At 55.5% G+C, this 19092-nt stretch overlaps 2 protein-coding genes and 2 long non-coding RNA genes across 7 annotated transcripts in view; 2 read left to right on the top strand and 2 right to left on the bottom strand.

The window, feature by feature from the left end:
* PLIN3 (perilipin 3) overlaps nucleotides 1-11987 on the top strand; it is an 18910-nt gene extending 6923 nt beyond the window's left edge. For 2 of the 3 annotated variants that reach the window (XM_040461945.1, XM_040461946.1), the window contains 4 exons: nucleotides 3069-3366; nucleotides 7659-7858; nucleotides 9204-9329; nucleotides 11148-11987. In XM_040461945.1, coding sequence (XP_040317879.1) covers nucleotides 3069-3366; nucleotides 7659-7858; nucleotides 9204-9329; nucleotides 11148-11492 — 969 coding nt within the window. In that variant the 3' untranslated portion in view covers nucleotides 11493-11987. The remainder of the gene's footprint in view (nucleotides 1-3068; nucleotides 3367-7658; nucleotides 7859-9203; nucleotides 9330-11147) is intronic. The other variant, XM_040461947.1, reaches the window with a different exon arrangement.
* LOC121021527 (uncharacterized) lies at nucleotides 9933-11286 on the bottom strand. 2 transcript variants are annotated; one of them, XR_005786572.1, is made up of 3 exons: nucleotides 11171-11286; nucleotides 10763-10880; nucleotides 9933-10382 (listed from the first exon to the last, which is right to left on the bottom strand). It is a non-coding gene; the product is annotated as an uncharacterized LOC121021527 (long non-coding RNA). The 2 variants fall into 2 exon arrangements; XR_005786571.1 differs by lacking the exon at nucleotides 9933-10382 and having other exon boundaries at nucleotides 10387-10880.
* A 1619-nt stretch (nucleotides 11988-13606) lies between the features above and the next one.
* On the bottom strand, nucleotides 13607-19004 carry LOC121021528 (uncharacterized). Its single transcript, XR_005786573.1, has 3 exons — nucleotides 18914-19004; nucleotides 17936-18017; nucleotides 13607-13651 (listed from the first exon to the last, which is right to left on the bottom strand). It is a non-coding gene; the product is annotated as an uncharacterized LOC121021528 (long non-coding RNA).
* Nucleotides 18946-19092, top strand: part of TICAM1 (TIR domain containing adaptor molecule 1) — a 9864-nt gene continuing 9717 nt past the window's right edge. Inside the window, exon 1 of the mRNA XM_040461932.1 lies at nucleotides 18946-19057. The gene's annotated coding sequence lies outside the window, so the exon portion shown is untranslated. The remainder of the gene's footprint in view (nucleotides 19058-19092) is intronic.

Here is a 19092-nt window from a genome sequence, read left to right as displayed (position 1 = left end):
CCCCCCGCCCCCCCCACCCCCCGTGGGGTGGGCCCCCCCCCCCCCCTGGGTTCCACTCCCCACCCCCCCCCCCACCCGCTCTCCCCCCCCCCCCCCCCCCCCCCGCGCTGTGCCTCTCACCCTGCCTGGGGCAAAAACCGAGGCCGTCCTTAAGGCCCACGCCGTCCCCCCGCCCCTGAGCTCATTGCCACCTCCCTTGCCTCACGCCAGCCTCCGTACTCAGGGTTCAGTAACATCAGTACCCGTGGGCACCGGACACGGTGATGGGAACAGAGTGCTTGCCCTCGTGGAACTTTCATTCAGGGGAGAGCCGGGGATGGGGGGAAGCAAATACTGTGAACACCTCCGTCTCCGTCCCACCCCGGGACCTTTGCACGTGCACTCCCTTCTTCATGAGCCCGACCGACTCTCAGGCCTCCGTTCTCATCCCACCCCTTCAGAGGCCTTCCCTTCTCTCTTAAAGAAGGTCCTTCTAGCTCAGCGCTGTCCAGAACCGTCCCTGATGTACATGTTCGTTCCCTGCGCCGCGTCCCGTGTGGAAACTACCAGCTGTATGTGGCTGCCGAGCCCTTGGAAGGTTGGCCGGCGTGGCTGAGAAACTCAGTGACTAATTTTAAATGGAAATGGCTGCAGGTGGCCAGCAGCCAGCATCGTTCTGGCACACCGGCGCCGCTTTCCTGAGCTCTGAGTCACAACCCGCACAACGAGCTCCTTTACGAGCCCACGGTTCCGTGGTTCGGGCGTATTCACACCGTGGAGCCGTCGCCACCCAGTTTAGAACATTCCATCACCCAGACACCTCGCGTCCCTTAGCCGATACTCTCCTTCCTGCCAAACGCCCCGGCCCCCACGAGCCCCCTTCCCGTCCGTGGATGAGCCCGTTCTGGACGTTTCACACACGGGGACTCACACACCTGTGTGGCCTCTCGTGTCTGGGTCCCTCTCTGAGCGGCGTGGGTTCGGGTCCGCCCGCGGGGGCGGCGGGGGTGGGCGCCTCGCTCCTGCTCGCGGCCGAGGGACGTGCGCGTGCGCGGTGGAGGCACCTGAGGGACGTGCGCATGCGCGGTGGACACGTTCCTCCGTGGATGTGCGCGTGCGCGGTGGACGTGTGCTTATTCCTGCCTCCGCCACGGACACGTAGGTTGTTCCCGCTTCTTGGCTATAATAACACTGCTGTGCGCACTTGCGTAGTTTAGTTTTTTTACGACATGAAATGTATTGTTTTTAACCGTTTCTAAGTGCACAGCTCCGGGGCATCAAGCGCGCTCACACTGTCCTGCAGCTCCCCTTGCCCCCCGCCGCCATCCGTCTCCCGAACTTTCCATCTCCCCAAACCGAGACGCTGTCCCCATGAAGCACGGACTCCCCACCCCTGGCTCCCACCATCCACTCTCTGACTCAGTGGACGGGACTCCTCTGGGGACCCCCTGTGCGTGGGGTCACGCAGGGTGTGTCCTTCTGTGTCTGGCTTCTGTCCCTGCGCACGGTGGCTTCCGGGTCCATCCACATGGTGGCAGGTGGTAGGACGTCTTTTTAAGGCCGGACGAGATTCCAGTGTGCAGGTGCACCACGTTTATTTTTTCACCTGTCAGTGGCTTGCTTCCACCTTTTGGCGATTGTGAGTCACGTGTCCAAGTTGTGCTGGCTTGTAAGTTTGCCGCCATCTGAACGCTTTTTAGCTGCCGCTCCGTCTCCCCGAGTGGGGTAAGGGCACAGACTGCTTCTTGCTCTGTCTGGTGCCCATCGTATAGCCTGGCACCTAGTGGATGCTTAGTCTCCGCTTTTGCCGTGTGGGACCATTAACAGGCCGGGCACTGAAGGTGGAAATTGCCCAGTTCACAGAAGAATGGAAAAATATTGGCATGAGCCACCTTCTAAGGGCTGGGCACTCGTGTCCTTCTGTCCTGCTGGTGCCACCTGAGGCCAACATTCCTTCCGTTTATAGAAGGGATGAGCTCAGGGTGACATTCTCCGAGGCCATCCAACAGAGCCCCTCCCAGCTCTTGACTTAGAGGCACAGCGCTGTCCCTACTCCAGGCCCTATGAGGTCACCCCCTAATACACACACACACCAGGAAATGGCAGCGTTCCCCGTTTCTATGGGATGTGGTGGTGTCACAGCTGGGGTTTGAACTTGGGCCGGCATGAGCTACGTGACCGCCCCCGTGGGCACCTTTCTCCACCCAAAAGAAGCCAATTCTGGGGACCTAGGTGGCTCAGTCGGTTAAGAGTTCAACTTCAGCTCAGATCATGATCTCACGGTTCGTGAGTTCAAGCCCCATGTTGGGCTCTGTGCTGACAGCTCAGAGCCCGGACCCTGCTTGGGATTCTGTGTCTCCCTCTCTCTCTGCCCCTCCCCCACTGGCACTCTGTCTCAAAAACAAGAACAACTAATTCCCATGGACACGAGAGGTCTAGGTGTCTGGCAGGATGCCAACTTGAAAGAGTGGGAGTGGTTGGTTGTTAACTTTCCCGAGAGTTCTGTGCACACAGATCTGCTTAGATTCCAGAAGATCAACACTCGTTGATCCACAAATGCCCACCGCGTGCTGGACCCGCTTCTCCTCCTGGGATATACAAGCCTGGGGGAGGGGCAGAGAGAGAGAGAGAGAGAGAGACACAGACACAAGCCAAAGCAGGCTCCAAGCTCTGAGCTGTCAGTGCAGAGCCTAACGCAAGGCTCAAACCCACGAACCGTGAGATCGTGACCTGAGCTAAAGTCGGACACTTCACTGAGCCACCCAGGCGCCCCCTTAATTACCTCTTTAAATAGTCCCATCCTGAGGTCTTCGGGATTAGGGTTCACACTGCGGCCCGTAACACTGTGGATGAAGAAACAGAGAGGTGGAGTGAGTTACCTGAGGCCACACAGCTAGGACCTATCAAACCAGGATTCAACCCAGGCTCCGGAGCTCAGGATCTTCCCTACCAGACTCAGCGTTGACCCCTGTGTGTTCGCCCAGGAGGGAGCAGTCCTCCCTTTGACCTCCCCGGAGGTTGGGGTGCAGGGGTGGGGGGACCCAGGTATGAAGGGAGGACGGGGGTGCTGATGCCGGCCTGTGTTCTAGGTGCTGGCAGACACCAAGGAGCTGGTCTCGTCCAAGGTCTCGGGGGCCCGAGAAGCCATGTCCAACACCGTGTCCAGCGCCAAGGACACAGTGGCCACCCGAGTGACGGAGGCGGTCGACGTGACCCGGGGCGCTGTGCGGACTGGTGTGGATGCCACCAAGTCTGTGGTGGCCAGTGGCGTCCAGTCGGTCATGGGCTCCCGGGTGGGCCAGGTGGTGCTGAGCGGGGTGGACACGATGCTGGGCAAGTCTGAGGAATGGATGGACAACCACCTGCCCATGACGGACGCTGAGCTCGGTGAGTGCGGCCCTGGGGCCCGGACCCCTCCCCAGACCTCCCCCGTCCTTGCGGCCACCTAGGGTGTGTCCCTTCAGTGCCATATCAACCCTGCCGTGTCTCCTTGAACCTGCGGCCACCTGGACCAGGGCAGTGGCCTCCACCCTGGCGCCCGATGTCTGTTCTCTTTGAAGCAACCACCAGAGGGCCCCTGTGAGCACCGCAGTCAGGTGCTGACCTCTGCCCACAGCCTTTCAGGGGTCCCCCCCTCCCCTCATTCATTCTACTCCGGCCATGCTTCCACCCCAGGGCCCTTGCACCAGCTATCCCCTCTACTGGAAACGTCCTCCCCCTAGACATCGGGAAGGGTAGTTCCTTTCTGCCTGCAGCTCTGTGCTTCAACGCCACCTTCCCAGTGAAGCCTCTACAGTTGCAGCCTCCCTCGTCCATACTGTGTCCTAAAACCTGCCCCCCACCCCCTCCTCACTGGGCTCTGGGTTTTCTGCCTGGCACTTCTCATCACTTCCACGAAGCAGACGCTTCCGTCTTGGTCTTACTGCTGTGCCCCTGGTCTAGGACGGGGCCTGGTGCTCAGTAGGCATTCAACCCCAAGCCTAAAATCACTCTCCTCCGTCCGTCGCCCCCCCCACCCCCCCCCCCCCGCCCCAGGCATTTATCTGTCCATTCAGATGTTCCTTGAGCACCTGCCTCCTGACTGTCTTTCAAGTCCTGGGGGGATACATCAGTGCACAGAATTCTGCCCTCAAGGAACTCACTGTATAAAGTATAAGGAAGTCAGGTCAAAGGAGAGAATTCCAGGGGGAGGGTGGGGTAGATGTTTCTGGGACGGTGAAGGGAGGGAGGGAGGGAGGGAGCTGCGTGGCTGTCAGGGCAGAGAGGTGTAGAAAACAAAGGTCCTGGGGCAGGACCTGCCTGGTGTGTTAGAGAAACAGGCAGAGTGGGCGAGGGAGAGAGGGGGAGGAGGGGAGGGCCGGGGGAGGGGCCAGGGCAGGTCTGCAGGGCCTTTGGGGGCGTGGGGAGGACTTGGGCTTTTCCCCTGGGGAGGTGGGAGTCCTGGCGGGCTGTGGGCAGAGGAAGCAGAACTTGATTAGGTGCTCGCGGGCGCCCCCTGGTGGCCGCTGCGGGGAGGACGGACGGGCGGGCGGTGCCGGTGAAGGCAGGAGCCCAGCGGATCCAGGGCAGGACGGAGGGTACCCTGCTGGTCCCTGGGGGCGTGATGGGGGCTAGGCCAGGCGGGAGCAGGAATGAAGACAGACAAGCGGGGGATGAAACTGTTGAGACAAAGCAGCCGGTCTTATCCGTGGTCCACAGTCCTCTTGTGGTCCTGTCCCCACATTCTGGGGACAGCCATCCTTTGGACATTTGTGTTTTGGTTTTTCATCCTTTGCACATTCGTGAAGGACTTTTGCCACACCGCGACGCGGACTCTGGTGCCCACGGCCACGAGGGCCCATGGGGCTGCGTGTAGGTTAGACACCGTGCTCCATCCGACTTTGGCCAGACAGATGTCCTCAGACACTACCCAGCGTCCCCTGTGGGGGCAGACTCACCTCCCAGGTGAGACGCCCTCCTTCACCTGTTCTGCAACATTCATGCAAAGGGACTCATGTGGTTCCCTGGTGGGTGAGCACCTCTGTTGACGATTGGAATTGCAAAACATCACTATTCTAAGTATCTCTTCTTTCTCTGTTAGCTGGGAAACTTCCCTGGGGAAAGTTCTCTGCTGCAGTGTTAATCACCCCAGGTACAGCTCGCGGAGGAAACACAGAGCACGGGGCTAGCTGGTTCGAACGCGCAGACTTACGTGACATATTCTAATGCTACGCATTTGCTTTATCAACATTTCACTTGCCCCATTGCTTTTGGCCAGTTGGAGACCCTCCTCGAGTTGGCTCTGCGTCTCCGTGATCCTCCCTGGGAATCCTCAGTGCAAAGTAGTAGTCGTTGGCTTTCTGGAGAAACTCGATGATTCAGGCGGGCTGGTGATCTTAAGCCCTGAAGCATGTGGTTTGAATGCAGATGTCCTGTGTCCTTTGAGTGTCCAAAACCTGACCTTGAAACTTTTTTTTTCCCATGTTTACTTTTTGAAAAAGAGAGAGCAAGGGAGGGGCAGGGAGAGGGAGACATAGAACCCGAAGCAGGCTCCAGACTCTCAGCTGTCAGCACAGAACCCGACGCGAGGCCTGAACTCACAAACTGTGAGATCGTGACATGAGTCAAAGTCGGACGCTTAACCGACTGAGCCACCCAGGCGCCCCTGTGACCCTGAACCTCTTGAAGGAAGGGACCTGCCAGCCGATAGTAGGTGCCGGAAGTCAGGTAGAGTCAGCCGTGGGAGCAGCAGTGTCTGCCGGGAGGAAGGTCTTGAACCAGGCCCGGAGGCCACTGCGGAGAACGGATCCGTCTGACCAGCCATGCTTTTTTGTACTTTCTGTCCACCCACTAAGGATGAGGTCACTGTGCACACGGGTGCTCGTGGTACTGGGGTGGCCTGTGGGTGAAGGTAGGAGTTTTGTAGCCGCGTGGCGGAACCAGGCATGTGCTCGGGGACTCAGACCATGAAAACAGCCCCCTTTCCTCCCTCTCCTCCTTCCCTCTGCCAAGGGCACCTGCCAGCTCCACAGGGCCCTGCCAGCTGGCTCAGACGTGCTGCGATCCTGCCAGACATCCTGGCCTAAAACAGCAGAGCCACATTCGCTTCCAAGGGCAGCACCCCAGGGCCCCTGGGGGCCACGGAGAAGTTCTGGACTGCAGTAGGGCAGGTTGAGAATGTTGCTAGTGCGGGTTAGTCTTTGCAACCCGCCTTGGGTGGGGGGATGGGAAGGTCTGTTTTTCTCGAAACGCAGGTCGTTTTCTCTGCCCGAGTGTCCCACGTGTATGCTTGCTGTTCTGTTTTTCTTTAATGTTTGTTTATTTTAAGGTCGGGGGTGGGGGGGGCGGTGCGCAGAGGGAGAGGGGGAGAGAATCCCAAGCAGACCCCACTCTGTCAGTGCAGAGCCCGGCTTGGGGCTTGAACTCACAAACCGTGAGATCATGACCTGGGCCAAAATCAAGAGTCGGCCGCTTAATCGACTGAGCCCGCTCCCCCCCTCCCCCAGGCACCCCTGTTGTTCATTTTTGAAATGTCATGAAATGACATTCTCCCCAGCCGACTCTGTCAGACTACCCCCAACTCCACACCTGGCCCACCACCTGCATTTGTAAATAAAGTTTTATTGGCACACAGCCACGCCCATCTGCGTCCGTGTTATCTGAGCCCGTCTGCAGGACAGCTGGAGAGCTGAGTAGGGCCAGTGTAACTGCTTGTGAAAACAAAAATATTGGCCGTCTGGCCCCGTGCCAAAAAGTTGATCCACCCCTGGGTTAGAGTGTGTTCTTCTGGAATGTTTAGCGTTTGTAGAAACCGCTGAAATCCCCCGATCGAAGGCTAACCTTGATTGAGCTGTGGGTCAACACCAGCCTGTGGGATTTCCTTCCTTTACTTTCTGTCTCTTGTTGATGGAGCAGTGCCTGGCCCGAAGCAGCGGCAAAAATACGTGGCTAAAATGGGGACCTCACTTAATCAGGCTCTTCCTGCCCCACCAGAGGTCATCCGTTGTGTTACCCTGGCCGTGTGTTTGTACTCCCTGTGCTATTTATTTAACACCCTTCTTTAAATCAGCTTTTCAAGATTCTTTTAGAAAGACTGATGTTATCACTTACTGAAAACAGAAAGCCAAATCATCTGCTATAAACCACTAGCAAAAATCTCGAAATGCTCACTTGTGCGCCTTTTTTGACGCAAGTAGCTCAGATTCCACAATTCAGGCAGCTCTGACTCAGGTGGCCCTACAGAAGGGGAAACTGAGGCTGCGTGGCACAATCACTTTAGAGCAGGGGGTGGTAAACATTTTCTTAACCAGATTGGTAAATATTTTTGGCTTCGTGGGTCAGTCTCTGTTGCAACTACTTACGTCTGTTAGCACAGAAGATAGGTAAATGAACGGGCGTGACCGTGTGCCAATAAAACTTTGTTCCTAGGGACAAATGGTATTTGGCCCGAGGGCCGGGGTGTTCAGACCCTCGTGCCCTTCCAAGGCCTCTCGATCTTGGGAACCGCGGTTCTCATCATGCCCGTTTTGCAGATGGGGAAAAGCAAGGCGGGGGACCCCTTCGCTCCAAGGCTCCACAGCTTGCGAGGGGCACAACTTGGGCAGGTGCGTTCAGGCCCGAGGGCCGCACGCCGAAGCCTGAGCGGTACACGCGGCCGGGTCCGGGCCCTCACGGCGCCTCTCCTTCCTTCCTCCCTGCAGCCCGCCTCGCCACGTCCCTGGAGGGCTTCGACATCGCGTCGGTGCAGCAGCAGCGGCAGGAGCAGAGCTACTTCGTGCGTCTGGGCTCCCTCTCGGAGCGGCTGCGCCAGCGGGCCTACGCTCACTCTCTGGGCAAACTGCAGCTGACCCGGCAGCGGGCCCAGGAGGCCCTGCTCCAGCTGGCACAGGCACTCAGCCTGGTGAGGCCCCGCCCCTGCCCTGGGGGCTCCGCCCACATCCCCCCCCCCCAGCCCCCGCCCCCGCCACTTTGCGGTCACATCCTGCCCCTTCCTGCCAGGCTTTTTTCTATCTGTTCTCTAAGGAGCTAAATTCCTATTTCTCTCTCTCTTTCTCGCTCGCTCTCTTTGCTGAGCTTCCTGTACTGAGTGCTAGCTCCTCCCTCTTTTTTTTTTTTTTTCTTTTTCTTTTTCTGTAGGGAGAGAGGAGGGGAGGGGCAGAGAGAGAATCCCAAGCAGGTTCTGCACTGTCAGCTCAGAGCCACGAACTGAGCTGAAATCAAGAGTCGGACGCTTAACTGACTCAGCCCCCCGGGCGCCCCCCCCCCCCGCCTTTTTCTTTTATTAAAAAAAAATTTTTTTCTTTTAGCGTTTATTTACTTTTGAGAGAGAAAGGGAGAGAGAGAGAGAGAGAGAGACAGAGCATGAGCAGGGGAGGGACAGAGACACAGAATCCCAAGCTGGCTCCAGGCTCTGAGCTGTCAGCACAGGGCCTGATGCGGGGCTTGAACTCACAAACCGCGAGATGACCTGAGGCGAAGTCAGATGCTTAAGTGACTGAGCCACCCAGGCGCCCCTCCTCTTTTTCTTCAATTTTTGATTGGGGTAAGATTGGCCACTTTTAACCATTTCCAAGCGCACAGCTCAGCGGCATCAGGCACGCTCACACTGTCGTGCACCCGCCTCCGCCATCCGTCTCCAGAACTTTCCATCTCCCTAGACCGAGACTCTGTCCCCATGAAGCACGGACTCCCCACCCCTGGCTCCCACCATCTACTTTGTCCCTGTGGACGGGACTCCTCTGGGGACCCCCTGTGCCTGGGGTCACGCGGGACGTGTCCTTCTGTGTCCGGCTCCTGTCACCGCGCACGGCGTCCTCCGGGTCCGTCCACGCGGTGGCAGGCGGCAGGACGTCCTGACTTTTTAAGGCTGAATAACATTCCATTGGAACGGTTTTCAAGGCTCTGCTACATTCCGTTGGCCAAAGCCAGTCTCGGGGCCGGGCCCAGTCACAAGGAGCAGCAGACGAAATGGGAGGAGGTGCAGGGAATGTGTGGTCCCTCCCTTTGCAAGCGGCACATATGTGCCCCTGTCGGTGATGAGACCACAGCGGGGAGAGCGTACGTGAGCACAGTGTCCCGCTTTCCTCCCCTTCACAGACCACCTCCTCCCGGATAAAAGGACGACTCTGTGGGCCTCTCTCTGGACTCCTGCCTCTCCTGGGACGCGTGTGGGGCTCCGCGGGCATTGGCCAGGGGCTGGAGGCAGCCTCTCACTCTCTCTCTCGCTCTCCCCTCCCCTGCTCCAGATGGAAACCGTCAAGCACGGAGTCGATCAGAAGCTGGTGGACAGTCGGGAGAAACTGCACCAGATGTGGCTCAGCTGGAACCAGAAGGAGCTCCGGGGCACCGAGGAGAATGCGGCCAAACCAGAGGTACCAACGTGGGGTGCCTGTGGGATCCTTAGGGCCCTGACTTCCTTCCTTCTCTGCGCCTCTGTTGGATGGACCTACCTGCTTGGAAGGCTTTCCACAGCCTCTCCAGCCATTAACCACCTTTAGGACGTGACGGCACCTCTTCCAGGAAGCCCACCTTGATTTCCTCCTTTAGGTGTGGGTGTTGCTTTGAACTGCAGGACACTTATGACGCCTGTCAACCTGCTGAACTCTAAACCCTGCCGTGTTTCCCTTCCCCTGTGTCCCAGCGCCATCGTGTCCACTACGAATGGGGGGGCGTCACTCAGCTGCGAGCAGGAGTGAGGCGCCCCCACCGGCCGCCCCACAGACGGGCCCTGAACACCCGACGCTCAGGGAGGGAACCAGACACAAGAGGCCCCACGGGGTGTGAGTCCACGTGTGTGAAACGCCCCGAACAGGCTCATCCACAGACGGGAAGGGGTTCGAGGCTGTCAGAGGCTTGGGGAGGGGGTCAGGACGGACTGCTTCATGGGGAGGAGCCTTCTTTGGTGGGTGATGGAATGTTCTGGAGTTCGAGGCAGTGGTTGCACAACCTTGTGAATGTACTAACAACCACGAAACTATATACTTAAAAGGGTGAATTTTCTGGTCCGTGAGTTACATACGTCTCTAAAAGAAATTGAGTTGCTACATAAAGCACATAGTAAACCCTTCAAAAATGGCATTTGTGAAGATATCACCTGCTGTCTCTGCAGGTGCAAAATTGTTAGCATTCAGACCCAACTACATCCGCCTCCCTCTCCCTTCTCCCCCACCGCTGACCGTGGCAACCTCGAGATGTGGGTGTTGACTCTGGTCGGCACCTCCCTGTCAGGGTCAAGTCCCGAGCGAGCGCTCTGATGGCGGGTTGAGGGCAAAGTCCCGCCTCCCAGCCTGCTCTTCCCCCCCCTGTGGTGGGGGTGGGGTGTTAAGGTCCCGATGCACGCATTTACACTTCCGTCTCCCCCACCACACAGCTCCTGCCTGGAAAGTTCTTCCAGACGTCCTCTTAAAAAAAAACCTGAAAAACGTCTTGAGATATAAAAAAAAAAAAAAAAGCTTTATTGAGATATAATTCACGTGCTGTACAGTTCACCCATGCGGATGATCCAGTGGTTTTTCGCGTGTTCACAGGGCTGTGTGAACATCGCCACAGTGCGTTTAGAACGTTCCCACCAACCCCAAAGGAGATCTTGTCCCCGTTTTAGCAGACGCTCTTTGTCCCCAGCACTCACGAACCCCCTTCCTGTCTGGATGAGTCTGTTCTGGCCGTTTCACATTCTGTGGGGCCTCCCGTGTCTGGTTCCCTCCCTGAGGGTCGTGTGTTCAGGGTCCGACTGCGGGGCAGCAGGGGTGGGCGCCTCGCTCCTGCTCGAGGCCCAGGGACGTTCCCCTGTGTGGGTTTTGTTTACCCGTTTACAAGTTGATGGGCTTCTGGGTTGTCTCCACTTTTGCCTCCTGTGGATCACGTCCTGTGACCAGCCCCAGCCCGTGTATGGTCACGTGTCTCCATTTCTCTTGGGTAGATACCTAGAAATGGAACGGATCGCTAGTCCTATGGAAACTCTTAACGTTTTGAGGGACCACCGGACTGTCTTCCCAAGTGACTGTGCCTCTTTTTCACTTTGGGGTCTATGTCACTTGGCTCAAAACTCAAATAGAGCTGGGATCCCAAACCACCGTGCTGGACGGGCTCGCCAAGGGCAGGTTTTCTGGAAGGTGGGCAGGAGAACCCCCACTTTCTCTCCCCGGGCTTTGGATCCCAAAACATGGTCCTGACTGTCCGCCCCTTCCCAGCAGGTGGAGTCCCAGACGCTTACCATGTTCCGCGACATTGCCCAGCAGCTGCAGAACACCTGTGCCTCGCTGGGGTCCAGCATCCAGGGGCTGCCCTCCCACGTGAAGGACCAGGTTCAGCAGGCTCGCCACCAGGTGGAGGGCCTCCAGGCCACCTTTTCTGGCGTCCATTCCTTCCAGGACCTGTCCAGCACTATCCTGACGCAGAGCCGAGAGCAGGTGGCCAAGGCCCGAGAGGCCCTTGACCACATGGTTGAGTACGTGGCCCAGAACACGCCCATCATGTGGCTGGTGGGACCCTTTGCCCCAGGAGTCGCTGAGAAGGCCCCAGAGGAGAAGAAATAGGACGGTCAGAAGGGGGCTCGAGGGACCTAGTCTTTCCCTGAGGGGTCAGCATGAGCGCTGGACCCTCCGCCCCCTCGCCCCGCTTGGAACGTGTTTCTTGCCTTCCTCCCGGCCCATCTCCGCTACCACCTCGGGGAGCGCCCTCTGCCGCCTCGGAGGAAGCACTGCCTGCCTTCATCAGTCTTTAGGGGGAGGTCTCCAGAAACAGATTTTTTTCTAGGAGGCCCCCAGGCCCCCTCCAAATTTTTTCTTCTTAGAAACAAAGGCTAGGTTTCTTACATCCCACCTGTGCTACATCAAGGCCCCTGGATATCCGCCTTCAGCTAACGGACTTGGACTTCTGGCTTGCGAAGTGGCCCTTCTGGGGTGTGGGGTGGAGGCAGAACCGCTGAGACCCGTTCCGGAGCGGGGGGTGGGGCCCTGGGGCCTGCCCGGCCGCTCGCCGGTGCCTGGAGTGTCACCGTTGCCTTAATAAATCTCACCTGCAGCTGAGTACAGGCTGTGTGCGCACGCGCATGCGTTCCCAGGAGCTGAGCGATGCGGGGTCCGCGGGTGGCCGCCTCCGCCCGCTTCTCTGCTCTGCTCGCGAGGATGGGAACAGGACAGGGCCAGATCCGGAGTGGGGCTCAGAGCTCTCGTCCAGCCCCTGGGACAGGAGAAGAGCAGGGCGGGGGGATCCTTCACCTCCCCCACCACCGCCAGGCCACGCGCTGCGGTGTGGGACGCTTAGGAGACCGAGCCACCCAGGCGCCACTAAAACCTGTCACTTCTTTTAGAGTGGACCTGAACGCTTCTCATCACGAGAAAGAAATCGTAGCTCTGGCCGACATTAACTTCTCGTGCTCGTTTTGCAATACACACACGTACCAAATCACTGTGTTCTACCCCTAACACGGATACCGTGCTCTATGTCAATTGTGTCTCAATTTTTCAAGAAGGTTGAACACGTTTGGGGGCAATACAAGAAAAAGAACATGCAAGCACAAATTCAAAATTAGACACAACGGGGGCGCCTGGGTGGCTCAGTCGGTTGAGCGTCCGACTTTGGCTCAGGTCATGATCTCTTGATTCGTAAGTTCGAGCCCCGCATCGGGCTCTGTGCTGACCACTGAGAGCCTGGAGCCTGTTTCGGATTCTGTGTCTCCCTCGCTCTCTCTGCCTTTCCCCCGCTCATGCTCTCTCTCACTCTCAAACATGAATAAATGTTAAAAAAAAAAAAAATTAAAAAAAAAATTAGATACAACAGAAACCCTGCCTCTCAAACTTAATGATGAATACTTCCTACACGCAGTCCCCGTACAAAGTGATTATAGTAAAAGCACAAGCCCTCACCATCCAAAGAGCCGGGTGTTTGCTTGTGTGCTGGCCCGGCCTGGCCCGTGAGCTAAGGACAGTTTACATTTTTCTTTAATTACCTAAGCAAGCTCTACCCCCAACATGGGGCTCCAACCCGTGACCCCAAGAGCACCCCAGTGCCTTACCCCCTGAGCCAGCCAGGCACCCCAGCATAGTTTACATTTTTAAAGCGAACAAAAATAAGCAACAGAGGCCCTCTGTGGCCCGCAAAGCCTAAAATATTCACTCTCTGACCCTTTGCAGGGGAAGCTTGCCAGGCGCAAGCTTGAGACCTTCCTGTTAACGTCTTACTGCTTAGAAGCGTTTCTCCCAGTACTTAAGAGCTGCGATGTGTTTTGCTGCGGTAACTTTACACATCACTGAGTCCCGCTTACGAGACTAGGCCTGAGGGTGTCGGCACATCTCCAGCAGAGGGTGATGATGGCAGGTTTGGGGGGCGGGGAAGCGAATGATCGGTGCTGGAGCGATGGGTCCAACGTCTGTCCTCAAGCAAGACACAGGCGTGAGGAGAGGGATTTAGGGTCTCCAGCCCCACTAGAGAACTAAAACGACCCTGTATGCAAAGGCAGGACAATGTCACCTTCTCCTGGGGGCTCTGGCCTATGGACAAAGGTTTACAAACCCTTAAGAAAGCCTGGGTGGCTCAGTCGGCTGAGTGTCCAATTTTTTGTTTTGGCTCAGGTCACGAATGCAGGGTCATGGGATCAACCGACATCGGGCTCCGTGCTGAGCCTGCAGCCTGCTAAAGATTCTCTCCCTCTCGCTCTCCGTCTCCGTCGTCTTCCCCCTCCCCCTTATGCTCTCTCTAAAAAAAAAAAAAAAAAAAAAAAGATTAAAGTCATTTGTGGGGTGCCCGGGTGGCTCTGTTGGTTGAGCACCCGACTCTCGACTTTGGCTCGGGTCATGATCTCACGGTCCGTGAGTTCAAGCCCCACATCGGGCTTTGTGCTGACAGCTCAGAGCCTGGAGCCCGTTTCAGATTCTGTGTCTCCCTCTCTCTGCCCCTCCCCTGTTCATGCCCTGTCTCTCTGTGTCTCAAAAATAAAATAAAACGTTAAAAAATAAATAAATAAAAAGAAATCTGGGGCATCTCCCCTGTGTTCTATCACTCCTGTTCCTGAGTTTATACCCAAGCTCAGTGTGACCACATGTCCACACAAAGGCCACCAAACGTTCATGGCTGCTTTATTCTCTTTTTTAAAAATGTTAATTGAGGAGCCCGGGTGGCTCAGTGGGTTGGGTGTCTGACTTCAGCTCAGGTCACGATCTCACTGGTTCCGCTCTGTGCTGACAGCTCAGAGCCTGGAGCCTGTTTCCGATTCTGTGTCTCCCTCTCTCTCTGCCCCTCCCCTGTTCATGCTCTGTCTCTCTCTGTCCCAAAAATAAATAAACGTTGAAAAAAAATTTTTTTTAAATAAATAAAACATTAAAAAATTAAAAAAAAAAAAAGAAAAAGAAAAAAAAAATAAATAAAGAGAAACCTCATTTAGAATGGAGTCAGGAAGCCCCGAAAGGGGGAGCTCAGTTCTCACACATAAACTTTGGGAGGAAGATTTTTCTCCTGACCAGCAACAGCCCAGCCAATGAAAAACCACTGTAGCTCAGCCAATAAGAAACCACCACCACAAGTCAGCCAATGAGAAATCACCATAACTCAGCCAATGAGAAGCCACCATAATCAGCCAATGAGAAACCATCCTCTGCCTGAGCGCTACCTCTCCTGCGGGGGACTTTGCTTCAAAGCAGCTCCTCCCGGCTTCCTCCTTTTTATCTAGAAAGCAACAGTCCTCCCCTTCGTTCTCCGGCCTGGGCTGTGGTTTGCCCTGTCTTGCCCATCCCAAATTGCAATTCCTCCGCCATTCTGAATAAGCTCATTTTGCTGGTAAAATAACTGGCTGTTTTATTTTTAAGGTGGAGTGCGTTAACATAAGTGAAGCTCACAGTCACCGTGTTGAGCAAAAGAAACCAGACACGAAAGGATCCATACTCGGAGTCCGTTTCGGTGCCGTTTCGGAACACAAACTCAACTACGGCGACAGCGATCGGAGGAGGATTGCCCGCGGCGCTTGGGGGCATTCCAGGGGTTGGAAGCGACGTGTAGACACACGCCTTGATCTGGGTGTGGGCTGCAGGAAATGGGTACCCATGCAAAAGTCCTCTGAGCTGTCCGTTTAAGATTCACATGCTTTAGGGCCTGTGAATTATCCTCCAACACAAATTAAGAAAGAGAAAGTAACATGCAGTGGTGGTGGGGGGAAATGAGCCCTTTCCCTTTCCGGTGGGAGTGTGAACCAGGAGCCCTAATTTGGAGAAGAGTCGTGCAGGATTTAGTAAGAGTGAAAATGTATATTCTCCACGTCTGAGGAGAAGTCTCAGAAGTTCCCCTTCTGCACAGCTGCCCTAGAGAAACGCTGTCCACTAAGTCCCCGAAGCATCTCCAGGTTACAAGGGGGGGAAACTGAGGCACGTTTCAGAGAGTTCATCCTGGGCTCCATCCCACAGCTACGAAGTGTAAGAGTAAGGATTTGAACCCATTGCGAAGGCAGCCCCGGCCTAGGGTTTACAACCACCACCACAGAAGGTTGCGATGCCTTTTTTTGGGAATAGTGGAAACGAACTGCGTGTCCAATGCCTGGGGACTCAGTAAGTTGTACTACAGTCACGCTTAGTGAGGCCATAACACACTTGAAAAGAACAAGGTTGGGGCGCCTGGGTGGCTCGGTCGGTTGAGCGTCCGGCTTCGGCTCAGGGCATGATCTCAAAGTTTGTGGGTTCGAGCCCTGCATCGGGCTCTGTGCTGACAGCTCGGAGCCTGGAGCCTGCTTCCGATTCTGTGTCTCCCTCTCTCTCTGCTCCTCCCCCGCTCATGCTCTGTCTCTCTCTCTCTCTCCCCTTCAAAAATAAATAAAAACATTAAAAAAAAAAAAAAGGAACAAGGTGGGGCTACCTACACTGGCTCAGAAAACTGTTGGACGGTCTGGCCTGGACTGTAACACTGACAATGTTTAGTATCTGGCCCTTTAGCAGGAAAACAAAGTTTGCTCACTTCTGGCCGGTGGGAATTAAAAAGGAAACCAAAGAGCATTAAATGTCACATTCATGGATACGTGTCTGTGTGTGCAAAAGTGAAAAACTGAATGGGCACCCCGTGGAGGGCCCCGCCCCCACCGGAGCAAGAGGGAGAGAAATTGGATAGGCACAGGGCACCTCACCTCTTTTATTGAAAAGGGGAGGTGGGCAACTGTACCGGTCTGCAGGTGGTCAGATTTACGCATCTGCAGCTCAGGGTTTCCCCTGGAAGCCTGGATGCTCTGAGCAGGTTACCCTCTCTGAGCCTCAGTTCTCTCACCTGTAAAATGGGCACATTCAAGTCCATCTGGGAGGATTATTTTAAGGCAAGGATCAGATGACCATCGAGAGGTGTTCGGTGTGGGGACAGGTACCTAATGAAACTCCAAAAATTGGTAAGAGTGATGGGGGGGGGGGGACTCAAGAGGCATGGAATATGGGTTTAATGGCCTCTCCACCTCTAGCTGCAGAAGCTCCAAAGGTAGGGACTTCTTCCTTCGTCCCCAATGGATTCCCAGAGCCTAGACATGCCTGGCCCACAGTAGGTGCTCAATAAAATCCCTCCCCCGCCAGAGACTCACGCTAAGCAAGGCACCCTAGGTGGGGAGGAAATAGCATCCGTATAACTTCCATTTGATTCCCCTCCCATGACTGTTTACACGCACTTCGGCCTGGGGTCCACGGACCTCTTCAGAACCTCATGATGGACTTCATGAAGTCACGGAAAAAAAAATTCACAACTTTATTTCCACTGACTTTAACCGATATTCACCATTTCCTCAATTATGAATGAAGGCAACGGCAGGAGCTACGACTTTGTCCCCAATAGAAAACCACAGAGATTTTCATATCAGATTGCATTGCCGCAGACAACTCTAAATACGGCGCTCATCACCACTGTAAAGTCACTGGGGTTATTGGATCTTGTCAGTTAATGTGGGGGTAAGTAGAAAGGTATAGCCCTAAGCGTGTTTCGGTGGCGCTCTATTTCAAAAGTGTTTTAAAGTGATTATCTTACAAGTATTCAACACAATTTTTTTTTTTTTTTTTGAGAGAGCGAGAGAGCGTGCGAGCAGGGGAGAGGAGTAGAGGGAGAGACAGACAGACAGGCAGAATCTTAAGCAGTCTGCATGCTCAGCGTGGAGCCCAACTCGGGACTCAATCCCATGACGCTGGCATCACGAACTGAGCGGAAATCAAGAGTAGGAGGTTCAACTGACTGAACCCCCACACCCCAAACACAATTTTTTTATTTTTTTAATTTATTTTTTAATGTTTATTTACTTTTGAGACAGAGAGAGACAGCGCGAGCGCGCGTGCACAAACGGGGGAGGGGCAGAGAGAGAAGGAGACACAGAGTCTGAATCAGGCTCCAGGCTCTGAGCTGTCAGCACAGAGCCGGACGCCGGTCTCGAACTCACGGACCGTGAGATCGTGACCTGAGCCAAAGTCAGGCGCTTAACCAACGGAGCCACAAACACAGACGCCCCAAACACAATTTTTTAAATTGTGGTAAAATAGACAACATGAAATTTACCATCTGGCCACTCTTAGGTGCACAGCTCAGGGGTATTAAGCACGCTCACGCCGTTGTGCAACCACCCCCATCTCCAGAACTTTCCATCTTCCCAAACTGAACCTCTGTCCCCATGAAACACTGACTCTCCTCCCCCCCACCCCCCACCCCCCACCCCGCGCCTGGCTCCCACCATCTACTTCCTGTTTCTATAAATTGGACTCCTCTAGGGACTTCCTATGAGTGGAATCAGACAAGATTTGTCCTTTTGTGTCTGGCTTGTTTCACTGAGCATAATGTCCTCGTGGTCCACCTATGTTGTAGTGTCAGATTTCCTTCCTTTTTAATGCTGAATAATATTCCCGAGTGTGGATGAACCACATTTCCTTTATCCATTTAGTGATAATGGATCACGAAGTTGCTTTTTAAAAATATTTTAGTGAATATTTTTACTTGCAAAACACTCCTTGTAAACCTCTTGTACTTTGCTTTATGTACCTACCGATGGTGTTTTCAGAAGAGGCTCCGAGCGTCTCCACACTGGCAAAGAAATCTGGTCAGAGGCATTAGCATTTCCATTGGCCCTTCGTCCATTAAAACAAATAAACAAAAATTATATTTTGCAACTCTGTTGGTATAGAGACGACTATGACCCAGGATGGGACTATATTCATTGTTTTTGTTTTTGTTTTTCTGATTTTATTTATTTTTTTTTTAATTTTTTTTCAACGTTTATTTATTTTTGGGACAGAGAGAGACAGAGCATGAACAGGGGAGGGGCAGAGAGAGAGAGGGAGACACAGAATCGGAAACAGGCTCCAGGCTCCGAGCCGTCAGCCCAGAGCCCGACGCGGGGCTCGAACTCACGGACCGCGAGATCGTGACCTGGGTGAAGTCGGACGCTCAACCGACTGCGCCACCCAGGCTTCCCTGTTTTTCTGATTTTAAAAGAAATGAAAACATTTTCGGAGGGGGGGGGGTGGCTGAGAGTACGATGGTCCCACATCTGAACTCTGCCCAATGGACATGTGGGCGCTGGGTCCGGGACCCCCTCGAAAGGGTTCGGACCCCTTATGAATGTTTACACATCGTGACCGCAGCTTCTAGAAACGCCGTCTGGCTGCTCTTTTCTCAGCCACCCGGGGATCCCCAACCCCAGCCCCAGGGTGGCCAGGACCCCCCTTCCGCCCGATTTCGGGTAGCCCTCCGCCGATATCACTCCAGCCCCCCGTTTGCGGCAGTGGAAAGCGTTGCCACTCGCCGAGATGCTCCGTTTTTTTGAACCGGGGTTACTTTCTCCCCAGACTGTGGGCGCCCCGAGGGCCAGGCTCTGTCCCTCTCGTGGTCCCCGGCGCCCGCGCCCGGGAGGTGCCCAAACTTGCCGAAGGCCGCAGCCCGAGCGGGGGGGGGGGGGGGGGCGGCACGTCGCTGCGGGGTGTCTCGGGGACTTTCCCTGTCCCGCGGGAAAGCGTGACCTCACCTTCCTGCCAGGCTCCCTGCGGGACGCGGAAGGGGCGGGCGGAGGCCAGGGGTGGAGCCGTCTGCGCGCCGTCTGCGCTCCGCCAGTCGTGGGCCCCGTCGCCGGGCCACCAGCCCCCGCGCAGAGGACGGAGCGGGACCCCGGGTAGGTGGCGGGGGGGGGGTTAGCGTCGGCGGGGG

The sequence above is a fragment of the Herpailurus yagouaroundi genome, unplaced genomic scaffold (assembly GCF_014898765.1).
Source record: "Herpailurus yagouaroundi ecotype Mexico unplaced genomic scaffold, PumYag 295, whole genome shotgun sequence".
In the NCBI taxonomy this organism is placed as follows: Eukaryota; Metazoa; Chordata; class Mammalia; order Carnivora; family Felidae; genus Herpailurus; species Herpailurus yagouaroundi.
This window is presented reverse-complemented; position numbering and strand designations above follow the sequence as displayed.